Consider the following 27,519-nt stretch of genomic DNA (forward strand, 5'->3'; position numbering starts at 1 on the left):
GGCGAGTCGCCCCGCAAGTTGTCGTCGAACTGGATGTTGTTGAGGTTCTTCACCGTGATCCAGCGGAAGATCGTCCGCGCCTTCTCCACGTCGGTCGCGCACCGCCCCACTAGTTATCAGACTAGGCCTTACCTGTTTCCTCCTTAAGTAACTAAGCATAGAGGACCATAAGCCTAAAACCTTGATTGCACCTCCTGCTCTAAATGGTCCCTTTCCGTCTGAGCCAAATTGCCCCTCCTATAGAGCCAGAACCCGAGTCAATCCTGTTCAGTGCTGTGGATGGTCTCATCTACTCCTGCATGAAGCACTGAGATAGATGATCAAGCTCTTTTAAAACTATTACACAAAGAGTTTTGATGAAGACTGCTGTTCTTACCCATACAACCTCTTAAACAGTACATGGTGACTCCATTTCGTGCTTGATGAAACTAAACAGGGAGGGCCTGTATGGCATAATATAGGTAAATAAACCAGGCTTTTATGAAAATCATGACGAAGGCTGCTTCTCACCTGCACAACCTCTTAAACAGTACATGGTAACTCTCCGTCCCGAGCTTGATGCCGCGCAGCAGGCCTAGAGGCGAGTCGCCCCGCAAGTTGTCGTCGAACTGGATGTTGTTGAGGTTCTTCACCGTGATCCAGCGGAAGATCGTCCGCGCCTTCTCCACGTCGGTCGTTCAAAGCCCCACCAGCTGTTAGACTAGGCCTACCTGTTTCGTCCTTAAGTAGCTAAGCGTGGAGGACCATACGCCTAAAACCTTGGTCCAAATGGTCCCTTCCGTCTGAGTCAAATTGCCCCTCCGATTGGGCCAGAAGCCGAGTCAATCCTGTTCAGTGATGTGGATGGATTTATCTACTGCTGCATGAAACACTGAGATAGATGATCAGGCTCTTAAAAGTATTACACGAAGAGTTTTGATGAAGACTGCTGTTCTTACCCATAGTCAAAGTCAAAGTCAAAATTTCTTTATTTGTTTAGACTAATAAATAGTTCTTACAAATCGTCATATGCTCTTAAGGAGCCTCTACATGTCTCATAATCTTTTTACCCTACCAGCGCTTCGAGACCAACATTTGGCAAGTGCTGAGAAGAAGCGCCGCAACAAACTCAGTCACCACTGTCTGCCGGTTAATATAAATAAATAGAAATAGTAGTAGAAGGTACATTCGATTCAGGAGCAGTTCACTGAATTTACCATGCATTCTTGTATGGTGTATCATAAGAATGGGTATACAAGATTGCGTGGTATATTAAACAAGGTAGTGACGTGCTAATATCTAGACTTACATATTAAGGTACTAGTAGAAATGACTCGCATACATAAATTTGAATAACTTGGATTGACCAGTCCCCGAAAGCAGCGCCTGTTCACACACATGACGAGTGAACCAGCCATCGCTTCACTCGACCATATTAGAGGGAATGTAACGACCCGCCTCACTACGCCACCACCCCAGAGACATTTTAGTGAGAATGACAATGCCAAGTTATCTCTTTAAAAAAAAACTAATAATAAAGCTAAGTAACAGTCCAGATTGAGAAGCATGACACTTTAACATTTGAGAAATTGTTATTAGTTAATACAATATTACTTTTCATTTTAATTCTTTTTAGTGCGAGCATGAGAGGACCATAATCCTACTCCCAGGATGACTTATCATTAAGAAAATCTCGAGTTGTATAATAGGCTTTTTTAAGCATGTGATCTTTAACTATACCTTTAAATTTATTATACGGTAGCTCTTTATATTTATCAGGGACTTCGTTATAAAAATGGATACCTTGTCCCATAAAAGTGGCAAACACTTTATTAAGTGATATAAGAAATGTTAGATTATAAGCCTAACCTTGTAATTAAATTAAATAAATAAAATAAATAAATAAATAAGTCTAAAAGCGGGTATAGCCAATTTATTTTTATTTCTAGTGTTAATTTGGTGAATATCACTTTTCTTTTTGAATTCGTTAATATTTTGTTGAATAAATAGTATACAGTTTAAGATGTATTGTGAAGCGGCCGTGAGAATGCCAATTTCTTTAAACAATTCTCTAAGGGACGCTCTTGCTTTCATTTTATACAAGTATCTTATCGCACGTTTTTGCAAAATAAATATTGTTTCAAAATCTGCAGCTTTGCCCCATAGCATGATTCCATATGACATTAGGCTATGAAAGTAGCTAAAGTAGACTAAGCGAGCTGTTGAAACATCGGTTAATGACCGTATCCTTTTTATTGCAAAAGCCGCTGAGCTGAGCTTTCCCGCCAGAGTTTCTATATGGGGGCCCCACTGGAGTTTTGAATCCAGGGTAATTCCCAGAAATACAGTAGAGTCTACCAGATCGATTGCATTATTATTAAGTTCTATTTGGGTACTAACTGTTTTTACGTTAGGCAAAGAGAATTTTATACATTTTGTTTTCTTTGCATTGAGTTGTAAATTATTTGTAGTGAACCAACTTAAAACTCTTGTTAGTGCATTATTTACATCGTCAAAGTTATTTTTACTTCTATCAATATTAAAAATCAAAGATGTGTCATCAGCAAATAACACGATTTCGCAAGAGTCCTTAACAAAATATGGTAGATCATTAATGTATATAAGAAACAAGAATGGACCCCTGCGGAACTCCCATTTTCACAGGTGACCCAGAAGACAAAACACCATTTATGTCAACTTTTTGAACTCTAAAGTTTAAATAGGATTGTATTAAATCCAAAGCCGAGTCCTTCACCCCATAATAGTGCAGTTTGCGAATTAGCGTTTGATGTTCTACGCAGTCAAAAGCTTTTGAGAGATCACAGAAGACCCCTAGTGCATTTTGAGAACTCTCCCAAGCCTCGAAGATATGTTTAAGTAGTGCAACCCCGGCATCGGTGGTGGAACGACCCTTGGTAAAACCATATTGTTCACTATGAAATAGTTTATTAGAGCCAAAGTGAATCATAAGTTGCTCCTGTATGATTTTTTCAAAAATCTTGCTTAGAGCGGGCAAGATAGAAATGGGTCTATAATTGCCAGGGTCGGTTTTGCTACCAGACTTAAATAATGGCATTAGTCTACTATGTTTCATGAGGTCGGGGAAGATGCCCTTCTCTATGCAATTATTGAATATTATCGCTAACTGTGGGGAAATTATATCAATAATGTGTTTGACTATCTTGACAGAGATGCCCCAGATATCAGTTGTACTCTTTACATTTAAAAGATTAAAAGTTTTAGTGATATCTAATGGAGTAATATGTTTAAAAGAGAAGTGCGAGTCACAGGGTGTCACGTGGGTTTTCAATATTTCTTCAGCCTCGGAGGGAGATGACTTTAAGTTGGCAGTTGTTGCTGAAGCTATAATTACCAAAAAATTTGTCAAAAGCTTCCGCTACATCTTTATTTGCAGATATCAAATTATCGTGAACTTTGAGAGAAAAGTCATTATCTCTTGGTTTTAGTTTACCAGTCTCTCGGTTGATAACATTCCAAGTTTCTTTTATTTTATTACTGGCGTTCCCTATCTTGTCCCGAATATAAAAAGACTTAGCCATGAAGCAAACTTTCTTAAAAATTTTTGAATACTTTTTTACATGCTCAAGAAAAGATACACTATTATTATACTTTTTCATGCCATAAAGTTCATATAACGTATTTCGACTTTTGTATATTCCCTTAGTAGCCTCAACAACCTCTTAAACAGTACAAGGTGACTCTCCATTTCGTGCTTGATGAAGCTAAACAGGGAGGGCCTGTATGACATAATATAGGTAAATAAACCAGGCTTCTAGGAATTTTCATAAAAAATATGACGAAGACTGCTTCTCACCTGCACAACCTCTTAAACAGTACATGGTAACTCTCCGTCCCGTGCTTGATGCCGCGCAGCAGGCCTAGAGGCGAGTCGCCCCGCAAGTTGTCGTCGAACTGGATGTTGTTGAGGTTCTTCACCGTGATCCAGCGGAAGATCGTCCGCGCCTTCTCCACGTCGGTTGCGCATCGCCCCACTAGCTGCCGGACTAGATCTGTGAAGGTTTTTTGGTCTTCTTGCGCCACCTGGAAAAGAAGAGATATTGTAAGTCTTTGTTATGGTTATGGTGTGGCAACAGATGCTATCAGTCCATCCTTGGATGTTATGATGTGGCCGGCTCATTGAAACAACGAAAATTGTTGTTGAGATTGACATAATTATTGGTCCTAGCCTAGTTCCTTTCTGGAGAATGTTATGTTCATGAGATGAGGGAGAAGAAAGCCTGCATGTGAACTTATGTGCAGCCACCAAATGGCAACTGGAAAAATCAAGCGAAGTTGGGAATCTACTTATGTAGTAAGTAGAAGAAAATTTAAGGATGAAATATAAGCTTCTGTTCATAGATGATGTGGGACCCAGACAGCAACTCTGGTAGTGGAAGTGATTTTTATCAGGTAATGAAATGCCATAAAAACCTTTTAAGAATCAAACACAGGATCTAACTCTCTAATCACTAGGTCATAGACGTCATCTAGGTGCCAATGATCACACTAGATGATGATACAAGCATTGTGAATCCGTTAGATGCAGCTCTGTAATTCTATTTACTGTGGGAAACTGTAAGCAATGGATGTAGAGCATTAATTATTACATCCACTAATTATAACAGACACGGCCGATAATTGGTTAGAGCATCTTCCAGCTCGCTGTTGTGATTATAAGAGACACGATGCTCATTTGAAGCAGCCATTGATCTTAAATTACCTACATACTAAAAACTTTTGTGTTCGCAATTGAAGCCATTTTTATAACCAAAGTTCATGCAGCTAGTTAATATGTTTTATTCTGCGGTGCAGTCAACATATCAATTTTTACGAGCATAGTCAATTTGGACGTTCATAACATACTTTTCGTAACATTTTGGACTCGTGGGATTCGAACTGCAGCAACAAACTGGTAGTTGAGTAGCAACTTATTTAAAAGTAAGTCATCTCACGACTCTAAAATTCCTTCTTTTCTCTCCAAGAGGCCCAGAAATTTTCTGTTCTGTGGGCCACTCACAGTGGCAACGAGGACTGCGTCATAGCAAAAGACGTTCAGTACAAGAATTCCAGTCCACGAAGACGCGCCCCACCATTCTTCCGCTAATGTTTGAGTGTTATCGGTACACGCTAAATTATCCATGAGTGCACACGCACCCTAAATAATGACGCTCGGATTGTTCGGATCAAACTCCCCACACCCCGCGTTTCCCTCGACCAAAAATTGGTGGGCGCGTCTTCGTGGATGGCACGATCTATTCAGGCTAAATTAGAGAATAATGACTGACTCACCGATATAGCGATTTTGTCAACATCCGCGAACTCCGCCGGGTCGGTGTATATGTGGAACTTGGACACCAGGGGGGGCTGCGGCGCGGGCGCCCTGGACGGGTATGGAGGCGCCTCCTCCCCATCCAGGTACAGTGAAGAAGCAGCCATGTACTCCGAGCGCCTTTCCTGGATCAGCTCCATCATCTCGTGGCTCTGTTTTTCAACTAGCGCTGCCGTGGCTGCCCTGGAGATATTTGACATTTTGATTGAGTACAGTCGAGTTTAATCTTATAAGTTCCGTTAATTCAATATTGCAGAATTCAAGAGATTTAGGTTGACCTGAAAGTTCGGAACTCCGTTAGCCATATGGTCGTGAAAATACTTAAGTGGCGGGTATGCAACTCAATGCATTTTTACCACCGAAAAAAAAAGGTTACTATGTAAATAGTTGACACCACCAATTCATTGTTATTCTCTATTACCTAAACATGATTCTATCAAAGATCTTATTGTGAAAGGCAGTAAGTACTCTACAATTAAATACCTTTTGCTAGGTAGGCATTGCCTATTGCCTATAGGTATGAACTGCATGCTGCTATTACACCTTGTATGTTAATGAGTTACCGTGCCATCAACCGTATTGAATTCCTACAAGAGTTATTGACTCTCTACTCATTGAATGCTCGGTCGGAATTCATTTATGCGTGTGTGAAATATTGTCGGGGCTCGATTGATTTGTCACTTTTCATTCGACAAAACAAAGGATAGAAAGTTAGCAGGTAGGTTATGTAACTACGACAATACCAACGGTGTCATTTTCCATTGTAATAAATCAACCATAACTTTGAAATGGGTTAGTTATTCAGCCAAATGACGTCCACTGCTGGACAAAGGCCTCCCCCAAGGTTTTCCACAATGAACGGTCCTGCGCTGCCCGCATCCAGGCTCTTCCCGCGACCTTTACCAGATCGTCGGTCTACCTAGTAGGAGGCCTGCCCACGCTACGTCTTCAAGTGGATTTATGACAATCAAGATTGCTTTTAGCACAAATCTGTAATTGACGTCACACATAAAGTTCTAATTGATGGTGACTAACATTTTTAAACATCGCCCGAAAGCGTCAACTGGTAAAGTCATATGCCTATCGTCAAGACGAGACCTTAAGGGTGTGCCTAAGAGGGGCTTTCAAAAAGCCCATCTTTTGTGTTCGCCAACGTCGCAATAGGCTAGTTTCCTAAAAAATTTTTTTTAGCCCGTCATGTTTAATATCAAAAAATATTGGACACATATTTTTATTTGTCAATTTAACAAATAATTACATAGTTATGGTGCGTTGAAGCTCCGCGCGACGTCACTAAGTGCGGCACTTTTATGCACTCATTGACGTCACGGGCCTCTTCTTAAGAACTTTGGCGCGCTTTATCTCTTTAAATTTTCATTAGTTTGAAAAAGTGAAAAATACGTGTAGAGTATTTTTTGATAAGTTAACTGACGGACTAATTAAAACTCTTGCTTTTTGACCCAGGAAACATCCCTATTTACCTTTCATGCTCCAACATCTTCCTCGTGAGGCTCTCCTTCTTCTTATCTCTCCTGAGCGTCATGTTCTTCTCCAGGTCAGCCCTCTCTTGCTGGTGCCTGAGCGTCAGGGCGCCTATCTCGGCATCAGGCCGTCGTTTCTTCACTTGCATCTCTTGTTGAAACCGGCTCGTTAGTCTTTCTAGCTCCCTTTCCCATTCATTCTGGAAAATACAAATATGAAGACTTTAATATACTGTTGAATTTGCGCAGTCTTCTGCAATTGTGTTATACGGAATTGCTTGAAATCTCTACAGTTAGCAGCAATGGAGAATGAGTAGTCTATAGAAATCTAGAAAGGTGAATGAATATTGACCTTCAGCATCATAATGAGCTGTATCTACGTAGGTGTTTAGGTACAGTCATCAAGTGTCCCATATCCACATCCACTATATAAAAATAAGTCGGGTTTTCCTTCCTGACGCTATAACTCCAGAACGCACGAACCGATTTCCACGGTTTTGCATTCGTTGGAAAGGTTTCGGGCTCCGTGAGGTTTATAGCAAGGAAAATTCAGGAAAATTTAACAAACGAAATTCGACGCGGGCGAAGCCGCGGGCGGAAAGCTAGTTGTTTATAAAAATTTCGTAATTTTCTTACTAATTAAATACCCCAAAGAATTAACATTAATTATTATGTCGCCTGTTCCCCAACGTATAAAGGCAGACCCGGCTTGCAAATAGATCACACCTACCTACTAAAGAAGGCAGCTAGGCAGCTTTGTGTTACTTACTTGTATTTCTTCTCGTATTCTTCTATTTTCTTCTTCGCGGTGTTTTGAGAATTTTCTGTACAAGTCGTCTTCTTCTTGTCGATGTTTCATTTCCAGTTTTGTTTGTTCATCGCGATCCTGAAAAAGAAGATAATAATTATAAATATTGGCCCAACATGGTAATCTACTGTTAGATATTATTGTTTAGAGTGAAAGTAAAATTAGTCATTTCATACTTGTTACTAAATAGGTACTTAGGTAACAAAACAATTGTAATGTTTGCTAACTTTTTATTTAGCGAAAAATCTTAACTATCTCCCAGTCGCTTAATAATTAAATTAGCCTATCCAGTAATTCGTGCTATGTTACTGTTTTAATAATTATTTGGCATTTAGATTTGATGTCAAGGATGAATGGACACCTACATTTTATTTAGACTAAGTAGTAGAGATTTCAGTAATTTCTTTCTATATGTACACTCAACTTTTACAAAATGTTTGCTATATATATTTGTACAACAATAAAAACAGTAGGTAAACAATAGTATGGTAAATTAATTTGGACAAAACATTATTTATTTACAGAAAGTAACGGGCTAGTTTGCAGAACAGATTTACACAAATTATTTGCATAACCAAATGTAAAAAATGTCTCACATTTCTGTCGCGCAGGCGCGAGCTTTGCATGTCGAAAGATAGTGAAATATTCACATTTGGAGTGTGAAATCTCGTAACGAAAATTATGCGGCTAGGGTTGTAAATCATACAGTTTCAATATTCAAAATAATTCAATGCTTTACTAACCTAATTTGCCATGAATAATTATTAAGATTTAAATTAGATTTAAAATTTAAACCGATTAGTATAGTACTTTAAAGACTTTAAACCATGTTAAACGGCTATACCGGCTCTAATGTCTGACCCCAAATGATCTTTAATATAAATTCACTTGATAGAAGAAGTGTGATGGTCTTCAAGTATTAAAGCGTTTGGAAGAGGTTACTGATGAAACCATTAATGTCTGTGATGTGAACCAAATCCTTTTGGTGAGATAACTTGTCCACGTATTTTTTGATTTAGTCCAATATAAATGTCTTACAATAGGCCTGCGCAACCCTATATGTATGCGCGGGTTACAAAACTATGCCGATTAAATAATTTAATACTAAAACGTAATAATTTGGTCTTTTATGCGTGCAATAATCTGCTCGTTAATCTTCTACACGGTCGAGCTTGCACATTCTTAGTGGGTTAATGAGATTGTTCCAACTTCTAGCAACATTTGAATATATTTAGATAACAATCATAACTGTTGTCCCGTTTGTTACAAAGATTCTAACGTTTAAAGTCGAATATGATGTACTTTAAGACAATTAAAACGAAGTACAAGATCTAAATTATAAATGCTTATTTCGAATGGGAGAATTAGAAACGCTTATTTTTAACGCGGAAACCTTTTGAAAATGTTTGCCGGCCGCACCCAAGACTCTATGTTACGGATAAAACTTATTTATTTATTGTATTTTTATCAGCAAGTAGTTCTGCTTAATTTAAACTATTTAAATGAACTTCTCGTTAGTTAGGCGTTATCATCACGTACAGTTTATCTTAATAACATTAAATATTATTCAATAGGTTCGTTAAATACAAATAATAAAATTTATTTAAGGTCATATTATTCAGGTAGCCTACAGTTTTATTCGCAGATATTTTGTAAACGCAATTTATCAATCGCTTCAGTTTGTGTACATGGTGTTACGCAAGGTTGTATGTTGGGACTTCAACTATTCATCCGATAAAAACTTTACCTACATTGTTAATCTCGTGTTACAGTTCCGGACAATTGACTAATCTGTCACACGTCATAGGAAGGAAAGTGCCGCCACCTTGCGGTCGGGTCGAAGAAAGTGAAACGAGCGAGTTGTGTCGTTCACCCTGCGCCCGCGCGGCCCCGCGATCTAGCGATTAGATGTGTCTTGACGACTTCTGTTTGTTTAGCTGTAATTATCATCTAGAAAATGAGATACATTAGATGGGTTTAAATTACTTTAGAGACGTATTTCTTGCAGATAGTTTTACGTTTAATATTCAAGGTAACATTATTTTCACGCTACTTAAGCATTCTCGAATACGAATCTTTTTTCGACTTATGTGGGTCATGTCGTGCTACAATGATTGAATATCTATTCAATGTGTGACCTCACCAACCAAACTGAGACGCTCGTTCAATAGCAGTCACTGCCATTTATCTGGTGCATAATATGACGCAAAGCGTCATACAATCTTGAGTCAACGATACGCTGTAAACATTGCATAAAATCATCGACACAATACCACATTATCATTTCATAAATAATGACCGTTTTTATCAATGCGAGGGTCGAGCCCGCTCAAAGAATTTGTTTTTGTACGACATAATCGTATAGATAACGGTACGCTATCGTCAGTGGCGCGGCAGCGAGTCGCCGACCGGTCGTGTTTCGCTTCGTAATTTATACCGCAGTAATGCTCAAACTAGTTAGAGGCATTCCACGGCTCGCGGCTCAATGCCGGCCCTACAGCCACGCCGCCGTCGTCGGCAGCGAGCCCAACCGCGCCGACCCCTACTACCAAGACAACAAGGCGCGAATGGATGAGCTCGTCAATGAACTCCAACAGAAAACCGCCGCCGCTATCAAAGGCGGGCCAGAAGACGCGGTCAAGAGGCACACCGCAAGGGGCAAACTCATCGTCAGAGACAGGATTAACCGGTTGGTCGACGAGGGCACAGACGTTTTGGAGCTGAGCACGCTCGCCGCTACGGACCTCTACAAAGGACAGGTGCCGAGCGCCGGAATCGTCACCGCCATCGGCAAAGTTCAAGGTCGCGATTGTATGATAGTCGCGAATGATGCAACTGTTAAAGGAGGAACTTATTTTCCCGTCACGGTGAAGAAACACTTGCGGGCACAGGCGATTGCGCAAGAGTGCCGGCTTCCTTGCATTTATCTTGTGGACTCCGGCGGCGCTCACTTGCCGGACCAAGCTGATGTGTTCCCCGATAGGGAACACTTCGGCCGGATCTTTTATAACCAAGCTAATTTATCGGCGGAAGGTATCCCGCAGATCTCAGTCGTCATGGGCTCTTGTACCGCGGGCGGGGCTTACATTCCTAGTATGTCAGATGAGAGTATTATAATTAAAAATCAAGGCACCATTTTCTTAGCAGGACCGCCTCTAGTCAAAGCCGCAACAGGCGAGTCAGTGTCTTCAGAAGATTTAGGTGGGGCGGATCTACATTGCCGTCAGTCTGGAGTAACTGATCATTATGCCCAAGATGATGAGCATGCGTTGCATTTAGCACGAAACATCGTTGCCAATTTGAACTGGAATAACGACCAAAGAACCAGAATTTACTCCCCAAAAGTTGATGAACCCTTACATGATATAGATGATCTACATGGCATCGTAGGAGCAAATATACAAAGGCCTTTTGACATGCGCGAGGTTATAGCGAGAGTGGTCGACGGCAGCAGGTTTCATGAGTTCAAGCAACTGTACGGCGATACCCTAGTGTGTGGATTTGCATCGCTTTATGGTCAGCCAGTGGGTATTATTGGAAACAATGGCGTGTTGCAGTCGGAAGCCGCTTTAAAGGGAACTCATTTCATTCAATTGTGTGCTGCGAGGAAAATTCCGTTGATATTCCTTCAGAACATAACTGGGTTCATGGTGGGAAGGGAGGCGGAGGCCGGTGGTATAGCCAAGAACGGTGCTAAGATGGTGACTGCTGTGAGTTGTTTCAAGGGACCTAAGATTACAGTCATTGTTGGAGGCAGCTTTGGTGCTGGGAACTACGGGATGTGTGGTCGTGCTTATTCACCTAGTTTTATGTACATGTGGCCAAACGCGAGGATATCGGTGATGGGAGGACCTCAGGCCGCAACTGTTCTTACTTTGGTGGCTAAAGAAAAAGCCTTGAGGGATGGGAAGACGTGGACTGATGAGGATGAGAAAAAAGTCAGAGCTCCTCTTGAAGCCCAGTTCGAGAAAGAGGGTTCCCCATACTACAGTACGGCCAGATTATGGGATGATGGTATAATCGCTCCTAGGGATACCAGAAAAGTTCTTGGATTAAGTTTATCGGCTGCTTTGAATGCTCCATTCAGAGACAGCAAGTTTGGTGTGTTCCGTATGTGATAAAGTGTTAGTGAATTGACTAATTTTCTATTGTTATTATATGTTTATAAAAACTTCACCTCTTTCTTCTTTAAAACGGAGATCGTTCTTTTACACCGAACTTGATTAATTTTTGTCAATCAATATAGCTCGGTTCGTTGTAAAAGACCTACCTAGACAAGATTACAAAACACATGAAAAAGGATCGAGAAATAGGTACACCCACCACCCCACCAGTCAAAATAATTTTACTGCGATATTTCTGCTTCTCTTTTTATTTTCCTGTAGAGCTAATTAAATTTTCAGATTTCTAAATGTTAGAAGTTATCTCATTTAATTTTGATAACTGATAAAAGCACTTTATCTTATCATTGTATGATAGTAACGTACCACCAGCACTGATCTAAGAACGCTATCGTAACATTACTAAGCATTACACTGATTAGTTTTATACTCTATCCTATCAAAAATAAATCAGTACCTTATCAATCATTGTAATTATGTAAGCATTTGTACAATAATTAGCACGTATTTGTGATTACTGGCTTTAATTTTTTTATAGCAAGTTTGCAAATTTTGCAATCAAGTCTTCTCAAATGGGTTAGAGGTCAGAAAATAAATGATTGGAATAACAGATTCAGAGTCGCTTCAGTCCGAATAAGCCAATGATTTAGCACATAAAATGAGGTTTACAACAAATTAGAAAACATTATTGGTTAGTTAGGCAATTAGTAGGTATAATTAAACATAATTAAATTGGTTTTATATTTAAACTAGGTTATTATCCTGGAATTCAATAAGCCACAAAAAGTTACTTATTATTGCAATATGAACATAATCTTAAGAACTCAAACAAACAATAGCTCGATAACAGGAACAAATGACTGATTAAAATGCAAACTACATGCGGCGACCCGCGAACTTGAGTTCAAGTTTACAACTAAGAATAGATTATCACTTATTTACTTTTTATCCGATGGAAAAAAGAGGTTCTGATGTCAAGGCTCACACCCCAGCAAAGCTGATGATAAAATACAGGTAGATTGTGTCATAGGAGTTATTGATAAGCATGATGACGTTAAATATATAGCTTTGTACGGACGATCATCACAGCACATTAAGGTAAACACAGTAGCATCTTTAATAGTTGTAACAAGTACTATTTTGCAACCAAAATGTAGAGTCTCTACACTTAATATTAGATAAACTGAAGAACCCTGTCTATTATAATCTGCCAACCATTGGGATTATTCCCAATCCATAAATTTTAACGCTACGTGCGTTGCAAAGTCTCACCTCATGTCAGTTTTCAGGATATTTTAATAAATCTTAATAATAGTGACATCAACTTAACTTCCAACGGTTACTAACTCCAGGTAGAGTTGACACAAAGAATTTGTGAAGGGGTTGAATAATAAGTAATCTTTTAATACCATTTCCATCAAAATCATGACAAAGATAAACTACGGAACACCGTTTGCAAGCATGTGCATAATAAGAAGGGTAATGATTAAGAAAATAAATTATCCTAATCCAATCGACCATGGAAGTGGCTTGAAATATGCGTGATAGATAGGGTTGCCAGGTAACAACAAATAAATACTTTTAATTCAACTACTCACTTCAGACAAGTAGCTCAAGTCTCCATTCGATCTCAGCATCGATTAATAATCTCTGATTGGTTGAATTTCAATATTTTGACTATTCATAGGCCAGCTCTACGTTTGACTTTAAATCGAGTCATTAAGCGTACTTTACTTCAGTTATTCTTCAGAGCATTGCGGTCGCAAGAGTTCTGTAAAGAATTTATAGGAGTGGTTGTCTTATCTTTAGTTTCTGTGAGTAGTTCAAGACTGAAAATAAGAATCAATTAGACCCATACATTCTCATTTTTTTGCCGGAACATAATGAGTAAGAGATAAAGATGAATCGTAGCTGCTGTTATGATAAACTTTGTGCATTCCACTTCCACGCGAGAATTGAGGCAGAAGTCTGTCGTAATTTTCGTTCTGGGGTGCCCAGAAACCCCATAAATTAATCTTCGCACCCCTAGCACGATACAAATAACGCCATGTCCACACACAATAGATCGCCACGCTTTCCAGTCGCCACGGTGGTCGAGCGTACGGGCGTTTTTCTTCTGAATTCCTCGTAAGAAACCACTCAGTCTATTAACGAAGTTAATTGCGCATCTACGATGGCCTGCTTTTGATTATGAGTATTATTTTATAGTTTACTATCTCCTTAATGTATTGACACTGGCTTGCAGCAAAACCGAAATCAAAGCCAGCATAGCAAGAAGCCAGAATGTGGAGTACAAAGGATTAAAAGGAATAAGGGTAGAATCACGAAGGAAGACCGACGATCTGGTGAAGGTAGCGGGAGGTGCCTGGATGCGGCCGGCGCAGGAGCGGTCTTTTGTGGAAATCCTTGGAAAGGAATTCCTTCTTTCTGAAGGAATTTCTCCAGCTGTGGACGTCATTCGGCTGAAACGACAGGCAGGAAGATAAATGAAAATGTATAAAATTCACCATGGCGTTATGTTGAGGTAGATTGAAGAAATTAGCTTTGTTATCCTTGTCCAATGGTAATAGCGTAGTGTTTGGTACGTGGTTCCGTATGCGTAAAGGGTAGAGCATAGGACAGCAGTAAACTGCGTAAGGTAACGTAACCGTGCGTGGGCGCAGCTTAACAGCACTTGTCAACATATTTAAGTAACCATGTATTCTGAAGTGGCGTTAAAAATTTTAATCTAACTCAAATTGAAGAAAGTATTGCGATAGTGATACCCTATTGGTGATTTAACACACCCAGGCTCGTAACCTATAACTATATTGTGTAGATTCATCCCTATTAATATTATAAATGCGAAAGTAACTCTGTCACGCTTTCAAACCACTGAATCGATTTTGATGAAAGGACAATGACCAAAAATGTATGGAGTGTGGTCCAAATGTCCACCACTAACGAGACCTATGTAGTAAAATAGTCTACTAAATACTGATTTATTATAACCAAATCGCAATCAAAAATATGCTGTCAGTAAAAAGTTATGACTGAATGAAAAGTCTGTTTTTTACCTTTTCATCCGAAAAATGTTCTTGATATCATTCTATCCATTGCACATTTTGGACTAATCTACGCATGTTATGTCATGTCGCATGTGGTGCGGGGTTATAGATTAATTTTATTAAATATTATAGGTACTAGCTGTGCCTACGACTTTGTACGCGTGAAAATAGTTTAGTAGAAAATAGTTGTCTTTACTGCTCCGCCCCTATTGGTTGTAGGGTGATGTTATTTATTGTAAAACCATTCTTGATAAATGGGCTATCCATAACAAAAATATTTTTTCAAATCGGACCAGTAGTTCCTGAGATTAGCGCGTATACTACTACAATTTTTCATACAGTCATAACTTTTTACTGACAGCTTATTTTTTTTTCGTCCCATACTAAAAGTTAATTTCTATTTAATGGACTATAAGCCAATATAGGTCTCATTAGTGGTGGACATTTGGACCACTTTTGGTCATTGTCCTTTGGCATAGACAGTTTCGAGTCCCGGTTTTGAAACAGGACGCGCGCGATAAAGCTTTTTTGTGATAGGCAAAATTTCAGGCGAGTGAAGCCGCAGGCATAAGCTAGTACTTGATATTGAAAAGGAATAAATAAATAAAACGAATTCAAATCTTAATTCATAGCCAAGTATAGATTCATGTTTGTATTATTGTTTGGGTCGACCACTTGCTTGAAACTACTTTATCTATCTAAAACATACCTGAATGCGACCGCTTAAAAATAACTCTGATTATGCCACTTGAAAGTATTATCCCAAGGTTCTTTTTGTCGCTAATTCAATATTCGGCGACGAAAAATGTCAGCTCCAATCTTTGTTTGGCATGGAGGTGATTGGCGAAAGGTCGAACGGCGTGATTAATTAGATATTCTTGTTTAAAAACATATTAATCGACTGACCGATTTCTTAAAAGGCCAGTTGATTTGTGAGTGGGAAAATGATCAAGAAATCTTTAAATTGACATTTTAGCGAAGTCAATATTGGGCGAACCGAATCTTCAATACCATCTATTTCGAACTCTATAAGTCATGTTAGGACTTAGATAGAGTAGTAAGTACAGTCAGCATCTAATAGTTCGGAACACCCAAAGTAGCCAATAAGTTCGCAACGCGTCTTTGTTACCATTGAAATAAGGTTTTGTTGTCAGCTTTTGGCCATTTTGGGTGTCACGAACTGTTTGATACTGTATCTAATTTATAAATAAATTTAGGTGCCACAGAATTATCTAGTCAGGCCTCGAAGACTTATGATAAGTACTCCATCCTTCTGGTAATGTGCCAAACAAAGACATACGTTAGTAAACCTACTTAAAAATGGCCTACAGTAAACTTATTGACGACTGTAACAAGCTAGATAGTGGGACGACTTATGTAATTCTATATATTATTATGGGCTAATATACAACAAAAATATACAAATCTGATGTAAGTAATCAAGAATCCAAGTAATACTTGATTATGCTATGATCTCATACGCGCATACCACTTTAATAATTTTAATAGAAGTTTCCTTGTAATGCATTTAACCTGGCGCTATTAAATTCCACAGTTTACGTCTGTATCACTACAGTATCAGTTACACTGGAAGTAGGGATGTGCCAATATTGCCAACCCAAGTCTAAATTGGTTGAAACAGTTCATTTTGGGTTGGGTGCTTTAAAATTTTCTTTTTTTAAAGCTGAACGTAGAAGAAGGCATTAGATGCAGGCCGCTACCAACCGGGCAATATGGGAATCATTGGTAGAGGCCTATGTTCAGCAGTGGGCGTCATGTTGCTGAAATCTTGATGATAATTTGTCATGAATATTTAATAAACTTCTATGTATGGAATTTATTCTGAGGTATGGGTTACATTCTCAAGACAACCAGTCTATTAATCACGAGAAATATTTGTTTAGAAAAATATTTTGCCCAACACAAACAGCATGTAACATTAGTCTTTATAACTTCTCATATGAAACAATAATGGCGGTCATTCTAGATTGATATTTATGTGAGTTTTACAACTAGAGCCGGTTCTTTAATTAGACATACCCACTTCAAATACTCGTATTACCTAAGAAACTAAGTAGTAATAGCAACTCTGTATTGGTCAGACAGGTAGAGAAAAGCATGTCAACATGCAGATATTAAGTCCAGAATACACTGGGGGGACAAATAGAGCAACATGTTGCGGATTATGTCGCTGACTAAGTACGTGACATAATAACGCAAACGTGGTCGCCCCAAGCAAACTTGGCGGCGCACTGTGGCAGACGAGGCGAAGAAGATCGGCAAGACTTGGAGCGAGATCAAACGCGAAGCTTAAGACCGAACGCGATGGAGGACTGTTATGGACGCCCTCTGCCCCATCTAGGGCACCTTAAGTCAAGTAAGTCAAGTACGTGATATTACCGGTGATAACGAATTGATGTCAGGGCGTCAATACGAAATTTAACATGTCCCAGGTCACGTAGAATGTTTCACGAAATATTGAGGGACAGTTCGTGCCACTTTGGGAACGTTGCTGGAACACCTAGTTGCACACATTTGTCCACTAGTGTACCCGTAGCTTTATACCTAATTGATTTCGTCATCGGTCAGTGGACACCGGTTGTCATTACTTCACCGAATTCGCCAAATATGTCTCGTTACGTCACTATCATAGCAAAGGTATTTCCCTGTACAGCCATGCATTGGAATATTACACAATCGCCAATCACCCGGTGTTAATTAACAACTTTCTCTCAATACTGAGGCGAGTCAACGAACGAGGTAGGCTGTACGCTCCACAACATCATTGCTCTTGTGATTAAAAAAGTTGGCCAAGTTTAAACTTGGAGCATGAAGGTTCCGTATGTAAAAAAGTGTGTTAACTCATGTTAATAAAAACTATGGTGTGTCTATTTTTGTTTATTTACACAGTTTTTCTATTTTTTACGTGGATGTCTGAAAAAGCAAAGAGATAAATATTCGAACATCATGCCTCCCTAATCTGTCTGGCCAAAGCGGCGATAGTGTACTTAGGCCAAATTCTTCATTTCATCATCATCATCATCATTTCAGCCACAGGACGTCCACTGCTGAACATAGGCCTCCCCTAATAACTTCCACATCGCACGGTTGGTAGCGGCCTGCATCCAGCGCCTCCCTGCTACCTTTATCAGGTCGTCGGTTCACCTGTGGTGGCCTCGACTCCAGAACCTTGCTGCCCCATCGGCTTCTTCATTTGCTTTTGGTAAATTAGAGAGGGTTGTGTGCTCCTGCAGCGGCGACTAAGTGACCTGATGATGATGATGATGATGAATTTTCAATTAGTGGCTTATCCTTTCCAGCAAAGTCAACTTTAAACCATTTTTATAAATATACTAGTCTGCCCTTATAGCAAAGAAAATCGTGGATTCTCCTAAACGTAACGGAATCCTAAAAATAATTAAAAAGTTGATTGCTTGGCGGCCTCCCCATGAGGTATTGTGCTTGTACGTGCCACATCTAACAACTATATCTAGCTTTTTCTGTTTGATCAAATGGATTCCGATTGGCGGTAGTTTCTTAGTAGTTACGAGTTTGGGTTCTTGTATTCGTCTTCGTTCTTTCATACCTGCTACAAGTAGTGAAGGAGATGGATGATAAGATACACATAGATGACTTATGGCTGATTTACACGTATAACGTAGTTAAGTAGGTTACTAAATTTTAACTTAATTTCAAGCGATTTTAAATTTAGTTGACAACTATATTTTAACTTGCAACTTCTAAATTGTGAGTTTACACGTAATTAATCACTTGAAGTTAAAATTTAGTTATCTACTTAACGCATGTAAATCAGTCTTTAAGGCTTAGTAGTTTTAATGGCAAGAAAACAAGCAAAGAAGGTATTAAAAGTATTAATCCCATCAAAAACAATACTTGTCAAAAAAACCAAGTCTCGCAACTCAGTTGTACTACGGTAAAAAGTTGTGAGATCCATGTAATACCAAGTCCAGGCCAGGAAATCTTTAACGTTTTACATAAATTATTGACTTGGCCATCGCACTAAATAATTTAATTTACACGTGTTTTCATGCGATGGCCAAGTCAATATATTTATGTAAAACGTTAAAGATTTCCTGGCCTGGACTTGGTATTACATGGATCTCACAACTTTTTACCGTAGTACAACTGAGTTGCGAGACTTGGTTTTTTTGACAAGTATTGTTTTTGATGGGATCTCATTTCTTTTTGTATTTTGTAGACAGCAGTTATGTATCTAGAAAACTGGACCGAAATTGAAAAATTTTACTCGATTTGGCGGTTGCACTACCGTGCCCCCAAATCTCATTTCTTTTTGTATTTTGTAGACAGCAGTTATGTATCTAGAAAACTGGACCGAAAATGAAAAATTTTACTCGACTTGGCGGTTGCACTACCGTGCCCCCAAATATTTTAGTTTTTCCTTGATTCATACACCAAACACTACTTATATTCCAAATTTGAAGCTTCTAGGTCTGCTAGAAGTGCCTTAGAGTTTTGATGATCGGTGAGTCAGTCAGTGAGTCAGTCAGTGAGTCAGTGAGTGACAAAATTAAGTAACTTTGACCCGTTATAATTCTTAAACTACTGGTTCAAATTGAATGAAATTTGAAATATACCGTGTCTTTACAATGCCTGCATAGCTAATGAAAATTCAGCCTTCTAGTTTTATCCAGAACGAAGTTACAGGCGGTCGAAAATGGCCTGAATTGCTTCGAGAAAAGGATGGTACGGCCGTGCTCGACTTGGTGGGGGCACTGCCGTGCCCCCAGATTGGCTTTATCTAAAATGGGCCAAAATCCATGCGGGCAATTAAAAGTAATTAACAATCGGAAACGTTTAGCAAATGTGTTGTCAGATTATGTAGTCGCCATTTTAGGGAATATCCAAAAGTTACAAGACCTTGGGTCCGCCAGATCGCCACAATAGGAATTTTATGGCTATTTCAAGGCCATTCTTGCTGTTCATACTCAAATGACGTAATTAGTAAAACTCTTCCTGCCTTACTAATAAAAAGTTAAACAGTTGTTGAACAACTGTTTAACACCGAAGTCTACTATTGATTTTTTTTTTACCTGTGTGACATTATGTGTCCCGCTTTAGGCAGTACAATTTTTTCAAGTTGTTTATTTCAAAAAAATATGTTGATAAGCGACTCTATTCGCTAAGAAATTTTAATCAGTGTGATAAGTTCTATTCCACTTTTGATCACCTCGGTGACCACTAGTGTCCTTTGATCACTCTTGAATATAATCAGCTAGGTGTTGACTCCAGTTTTTATTCAACAGAAGTCACAGTTTTACAGCAGTTTAAAAGACACGTAGCCCTCGCTCCATGGTGAATACTGCGAAACTGGACAATGACTGACGTGATCAGTGGAGCCACAAAAACTACAGGACTGTAAGTACTTATTGACTGACGCCCCTATTCACAAACATTACTATATGTGGTCTCACAGCGTGACACACGAACCAATCACAGAGCTCTATTCAATGCTGTGCGTTCGATTTTCTGCTTCACTTAAGCAAGCATCGTTTGTGAATACAGGCGTGAGTTATTGTACCTAATATAAGACATACAACTCCTATCGACTACATTGAATGATATTATGATAAATCTCTTCTTACACAAAGCACATTCCCATTTTCTGTTTCAAATATTCTCCAAAATTATTGATGTGGCCTCCTAAGAGCAGTGATAACGATAAAAATAACGTATTTGTATTTTAAAACGTATTTATTTATTATGTCAGAATTCTTAGAATGCCTACAGAAGCCGTAACTATAATACCTACATACTTGCCCTGCCAGTGTGAGGAGCTCTATTGATATGTAAATAACTCTAGTTTATACATAAACATTGAGCCTACATTTCCATTTTATTACAAGTTTCCTTGAAAAGTAACTTTTGCTGACAAGTGGAGATACAATAGGTATTTTATACTATCAACGGCCATACAAGTTCTATTCAGTATTGAATAAAATCTTTCTTTTACTATATCACATAAGTGTCTTGTGTGTAAGAACTGAAATACTCGTAGATACGAGATCAAAGCTTTTACTGTTTTAACAAAGTTTTCATTAACGGCATTGCCATCATGATCGCGACTGTTTATTAATCTTTAATAAGCGGGTCGTCCGTCCATCGAGTCTGCAATCTTCCCCAGCTATTATTATTCCGCTGGTCTGGTAAGCTCGTATTGTTACCGGTACATGGTACCGGTCGGTAATGCGGTAGGAAGGCGCGACCGAGCGTGACGGCTAGGTTATTGCAACCGCTGAGACACTGGGGCTAAATAGACGTTGTGATTAGGAAGTAGGCATTATTTAATCTATAATAGAATATATAATAGAATAGAATGGACTTTATTGAACACAGTGAGCACAATTTATAAACAATATCAACACAACACGAAGAGAAAAAAAGAAAATTAGGCCACTGCGTTAGTAGGCCCGCTCAGCATTTATCTTAACATGATTGTAAGGTCTATTCTACTTTGATCACCTGGCTTTGATGACCCAGGTGAAGGACACTAAATTGTCGCTGGAAGTGGACTTTGATCACCTGGGTCATCAAAGCCAGGTGATCAAAGTGGAATAGACCGATTGTAAGGGCATCTCAAGAAGCTGGTCTCCCGTTTCAGATCTTTTGTCTTTAGTTAGGATACCTTGAATACGAAAAAATGTTTCGACATGGAAGGTGGAACCTTACAATTTGTATTAATATGTTACAGTCAGCATCAAATACAGTCAAACCTGGATAATTGAGAACTCAAGGGACCGCGATCCCTTTTTCTCTTATAGAGGTTTCTCAATAAGTTAACCCGAGTTTCTAGCTTACAGAGTTACAGAAGGGAGTCTGTCTCACTTTTAGAGGTCTATTATAAAAATCCGGCAAATACATAGTTCGTGACACCCAAAGTGGAAAAAAGGTTGATGACCCAACCTTATTCCGATTGTAACAAAGACGTGTAGGACTTATTGGCTATTTTAGGTGTCACGAACTTTTGATGTACTTGATTTTTGCAAAAAAAGTTTACATACTTAGTTTTATGCTGTTGACTGTACTTGCCACTAAATAAATTATTATTAGGCAAGGCCACTAGTAATACAATAATGTGTCCAAATCCATCCCATTCGTAAATTTTATTACATAAAAGAAGATCAAGTTATCATACACTTTTGGGTTGACCCATACTGCCCACCAATTTTGTGGTAAGTAGACCATACATATTGCGTAACTTTAGATTTATCATCTTTGAATAATCTCGAACATTAAGATATAAGAAAAACAAACCAGTACCTCTAGCATGAACAACTTTCGTCTTCGAATTGTTTGCGTATTCGATAAAATTCGATACTCAATCTTAGAATTAAACGATAACGTGACAATTTTGATTCTCAAAATAAGTTTCGTGCAACCACATCTCATACTAAGTTCACTTTACGACACGTTCACAAGGGCGCTGTTGTAGTTTTCTTATTAAATCTTTTGATGGCGATTCGAGTACGCAAACGATTTGAACTTGAAAGTTTTTTGTGCTAGCCGCACTGTAGTTCTTTAATTCCTAAACACGAGTAAGACCAGGAGCTCTACATTAAAATTAAAATAGTCAAAATTTTATGACAGATCGCTCCTAAAACGCGCCTTTTCGACCATATGTTCGGCATAACTTGACAGATTAGCAGAGGTGTTTAATCTCTTTCTCTACTTTATATTGCGGCTGCCTACTTGATGTTGTAAATTACCTAATAACGCCCACCGGTTTTCCCACACGGCATGCTAAAATGCCTTATCTTTCGACGTGGCCGCACACATTCAATCGTAGTTGTTTTTGGAATGCCCATTGAATTTCACAAAACATAAAAAAAGGAACTTCTATTGTCGAAAACCAATTATCTTCTCGATTGCTACATAATTGCTCTGATCGTCCAAAAATCTTAATAACTTGCATTAATTTTAGTCTGGGAGTCTTCGAATTGGCAGATGAATTTTATTAATCTTGTGGTTGGTCATCGTCTTAAAAATCAACTAACACGTAGGGTAGGTACTTAGAAAAAAAATCTTATGATTGGTCTAAACATTCAAATTCAAGCAACCACGGGAATGAATCTATGCTATCGAATTCGCACATTGATCGCAATAATTTGACAGATACTAAAAAGTTCACAAAAGCTTTGACTTGTAAGTCGCTGGTAAAAGAATTTCACAAATGTGTTTATCAAAATTTTAATTTTCAAGTGTGCGGCCGGCAGCTTAGCAAGTTCGCTGTATATCCAATAACCCGTAGGTTGATAAAGAATTCCGTTTTAAATTCAATATTGATTATACCTATTTAAACAAAACATGTTTTCTTGAACGGTGAGATATCTTATTTCCATTTGTTTCATTGTAAAAAAATATTTGAAGAAGCTGCTTAGTTTTAACCCGTATAAAATTTACAAATAAAAGTAGCAGATTGAATTGTGTAACATAAAAAATATTTCTAAACAATCGCAGATCAAAAATGATGATGCTATTGATATTTTGTGCAAAATTATATGACTTTATAGTTAGAGTACCTAGCACGTACGTAACATAAAAGTGCATTAACCATGTAAAAATGATATGGTTCAGTTTTGGACCTCAAGTTTTACGGACGGTACGACGGTAGGAAGGTAGGTATACCTACATCCAGGTAAGTATACCTACCGTCTTAACCTATAGGTTCTATTTTTGAAAATGCAGAGTTTGATGTACAGGAGACTACGAGTACACAAAACACATCATACTACATTTTTGTAGCACAAACGTCTCTATTACGTCAAAATAAGATAAGTAGTGTGTTAGCTTAAACTAAGCACAGCTTTTCGGTCTACAAGCGACTTCTGACAACTGGGCCCAAGTTGTCGGAAGACAAAATATTTTAAAATTTTCTCCAGCGATTTGGCCCGTGGTCCAAGCTAAAAGTGGGTCAAGTCGGTGTAAGACTCTTTCGGAAGAGGTGCATATAAAGCTAATTACTGTGGCGTCTACAACTACAACGATATATTGTAAAGTGCTACGTTGCAAATGAAGCCACGATAGCCGAACGGTGAAGGGGTCGGACTGGCCGACTCGTGATCCCGGGGAAAGCGGGTTCGGTCCCCGCTGCCGCTCGAAGCTTGTTACAAGCATATTTAGCTTAGTACGAGGGGCTAACGGGAGTAATAATGTTTAAAAAAAATGTAGAGTCTAATGAGCCTACATTTTTACATACAGAATGAGCTGTTTTTCTTGAACCTGTGATGAGTCTAGGATGAATGACTCTAAGTCGACACAATGCACTGCGGTGGGTGCGGCGCAGGTTACCGTCATTCCCACGGCTGCGCGCGCGACGCTTCGTCTAACGCCTTGGAAGGGTTTTATGCGCGAATCGATAGAGTTCGCTGGAGGAAAAACTAAATTGATTATGCTCGATAGAGTTTCAAGGAAGAAATAAACGAGTTATGCTATCGGTTCTTCACATTATTCAGTTAATTTGAATAGTAGTGTAGTGTGTGTGTTTTTTATAACTATGGTAAGAAAAATGTTTTTTCAAACGGTTGTAGAGCTTTTACAGAGAGCTTTGAAACAAAACTAATTGCAGATGATTAAGTTTAGACAAAGTGCCCCGAATTAATAAACAAAGATCTGGCTTAGTAATATTAGTGTTTTATTTTAGAAAATTAACTCCAACACGCAAACATAAAGACGATGTCAGGTTTAAGGCTGGTCTGCACAATTTGCACAGTCTTACTTTAACTTTAACAAACGTCAAGTCTGTCAAACTCCATACAAAAACACCATGGTTACAGTCACGTAAAATAAGGTGGTGCAACTCAGCCTAACACAGTAGTAGACATCGTAGGTACTACGCACAGAGGTTGTGTGGTCTGTTTTACTACGTAATCATAGGTGCTACGAGTATATTTTGTATTAAAATGTGTAGTCTCAGGTGCAGTCGATTATACAGGGTGTCCTAAAAAGTTGAGTCAAGCTGAAGCCCAGAGGTAGAGCATCACTAGGGCTATCCGAATCACCCCCATGTATGTTCCGCGATTTTTGATAGTTTTCGAGTTATGATTGTTTTAAATTTCTGTGCTTAGGCACTTTTTTGGTCACTGTGGCATTCATTCGGGTACGCCTACACCTAGTGATGTTCTACCTCTGGGTTTCGGCTTGACACTACTTTTTGGGACACCCTGTATATTTTATATATCCTGTATATTTATACACCCTGTATATTTATCTGTTAGCCATAATATAACGTAGAGCCACGGCCAGTGATCTTCATATTAATGAGGTAGAATTCGATCGGTGCCGTCATCGGCCCCCAGTGATTTACGACGCTCGTTCGCTACTTCCTCATTCGATGCGCAAGCGCATTGCCAACTTAAAGACGGGCATAACTTTGCATGGGACATACACAACACCCACTTTTGAGTTTATTGCTTTCTTTTTGCCATAAACCTATTTAGATTGCGGTTTTGTGACGATAAATAATTTTGCTTGCCTCTAGACTTCAGTGTGTTCTACTCGTACGAAATGAAGATTGCGAAATTAGTTTATTGAATTACTTGATATTGTTTACTTTGTGCTTCAAAAATGTCGGTATCTGTTTTTGACGTTGTTATACGCCTGATTTTGAATTTGATGGACTAAAGTTCACTAAACAGTGAATTTTGGCTTTAAGATTGATTGATTGGATCTGAGAAAAAGGACATAATGTGGTCGAAAAAAATTTAAAGGGGTGAAATATAGGATGAAAGTTTATGGAGATTGGGGATTTTAATTTCTACTTTTATGGATTTCATTTACTGTTTTTAATGCTGGTAAGAAATAAATATTTTTGATTAAGAAATGCGCCATATAGACTGAATTTTCTCACACAATTTCGTTATTTCTTGTAGTTTAGACTTGGCCATCCAAATATGACCCATAAATCCATCTTTTCTTTTTAAACCGTAGTTATTGGAGCGGCAATTAAACATGAGAAAACTGCTGATTCGCTTTTAATTTGGCAGCTGTAAAATAACGTTTCCTGAGAACGTTCTTTGGCTCAAACAATACCTTTCCCGGGCCAAAATAGTTTATTGTTAAATAACATTACGGTGTTTGCCGTGGGAGACTGAAGCAAGGTCACCGGGTCATCTTGTTACTGTTTGGAACAGTCAACAGCTCTTCAGACTGTACATTTTCCTTGCAAAATCAACCCTATTACAACCATATAAGAAACTACAGCTTTAAGCTTAATGTGTTGTCGAGGAAGAAGTAATGGATTTTTTAATTATAACTTATTTGGTTGATTTGAAACATGGAAAGCTTTTTAATCACGATGGATATCAATGCCTACTTTCGGAAGTTTAGTTTAATGTGTCAAAAGAGAATCGGACCAAAAATTCTTTAATAACATTATAGTTGATTGTTTTTAAATATACTTTCCATCAGGTGAGTGAGATGCAGGTCAAGAGCTTCTTCGTTGTTGTGGATATTTAAGACGAAAATACTGGATTGTAAAAGAAATTGTTTGTTATCCATAAATAATGACACGTAATATGTACAATGATATTATAAAGAGCTTATCAAAAACCTTGTTTGATTGAAGCTTTTATAAAATACCGATAAAAGTATATTATGTATATAGAGCCATAAGAATTCAGTGTCAGAAAGTTGCACATAGGTATTACCAGAGTAACACCACTCTTATGACTGTCAGGTAATAGGAAGAAACTTTTGAGAAATCGTGAACTTCCTATCACATTTGCATGTTAAACCGACATGAACAATTAACACGCTGTTTTCAATCTGAACGGCAATCTATAACACCATGGCCCGATCTCGCAAGGGTTACATCAAAGGTAGGTTATACAACTGCTATTGTTGCTCTTCCTGGAGATAAGATCCAGATATGTCAAGATGACGGCTGCAGGTACAGACTATGCTTTTTGTTGCAAAATAACACCTGTTGCAAATACATAAGATGACAAAGCTTGATGTGCTGTGTTTATGACTTAAGGAGACTGGAACACTGGAAGACTGATGGACAGTGTTCGAATTCATGACTCTATTTTTCTACTACTATCAAAGTTAACTTTATGAGTTGCTCTAAGTCATCATTATCATCAGGTCATTTAGTCTAAAGACCAACCAAATGGAGGATTTGGTATAACAACTGAATCAGAGTTGGAATTGTAACAATCGTATTCATTTGACAGTTCAAAACGTACGCTATATTCTGTCAAACGCCTTGTAAAACGGATTTTATCGTACGTTTTGAACTGTCAAATGAATCTGTGCCTCTACCATGAGTTGCCATCGAAAACTTGTATTCGTATACTACAGTCGATAGAGTTTAAACGTGGATCGATGAAGTTTGCATTAAAATCATACCATGAGTTCAATTACCGTGTACTTTACTCGCCAGCGATAATTCGATGGTTTTGTGATGTAATGTTGGTGAGCATGTTAACGTATCCAACTTCACACTCTATGAATGGATGAATGAAAGAACGAATGCTGCTCCTTTCTAACTATATAGAAAAGATAGAGTAGGAAATAACAAAAATGTCAAAAATAACACTGCAAAATTTAAGTGTCCTAGAACAGTGCCACAGAATAAGTAATAGTACAGGTACAGAAGGATTACTCCGCAAGACGATTTAAATAAATGCGAGTCTTGCTACGACGCGATACAGTGGAATTCAGCTCGCACAGCACTAAGTACTTACAATTTTAT

General features: G+C 38.5%; 2 protein-coding genes across 5 annotated transcripts in view; one reads left to right on the forward strand and one right to left on the reverse strand.

The window, feature by feature from the left end:
* The window catches only part of LOC135080088 (hillarin), a 78,537-nt gene that overhangs the window by 9,385 nt on the left and 41,633 nt on the right, over positions 1-27,519 (reverse strand). For all 4 annotated transcript variants that reach the window (XM_063974766.1, XM_063974769.1, XM_063974768.1 and 1 more), the window contains exons 5-8: positions 7,580-7,696; positions 6,811-7,010; positions 5,290-5,512; positions 3,815-4,041 (exon numbers count right to left, since the gene is read on the reverse strand). In XM_063974766.1, coding sequence (XP_063830836.1) covers positions 3,815-4,041; positions 5,290-5,512; positions 6,811-7,010; positions 7,580-7,696 — 767 coding nt within the window. The remainder of the gene's footprint in view (positions 1-3,814; positions 4,042-5,289; positions 5,513-6,810; positions 7,011-7,579; positions 7,697-27,519) is intronic.
* On the forward strand, positions 10,010-11,794 carry LOC135079747 (probable methylcrotonoyl-CoA carboxylase beta chain, mitochondrial). The gene has a single exon (XM_063974356.1). The coding sequence runs from the start codon at positions 10,063-10,065 to the stop codon at positions 11,734-11,736; it is 1,674 nt and encodes a 557-aa protein (XP_063830426.1). The 5' UTR covers positions 10,010-10,062; the 3' UTR covers positions 11,737-11,794.

Source organism: Ostrinia nubilalis, chromosome 17 (genome assembly GCF_963855985.1).
Source record: "Ostrinia nubilalis chromosome 17, ilOstNubi1.1, whole genome shotgun sequence".
NCBI lineage: Eukaryota > Metazoa > Arthropoda > Insecta > Lepidoptera > Crambidae > Ostrinia > Ostrinia nubilalis.

Excerpts from the sequence above, each read along its gene's own strand:
- LOC135079747 (XM_063974356.1), top strand. The coding sequence starts at position 10,063 with ATGCTCAAACTAGTTAGAGGCATTCCACGGCTCGCGGCTCAATGCCGG.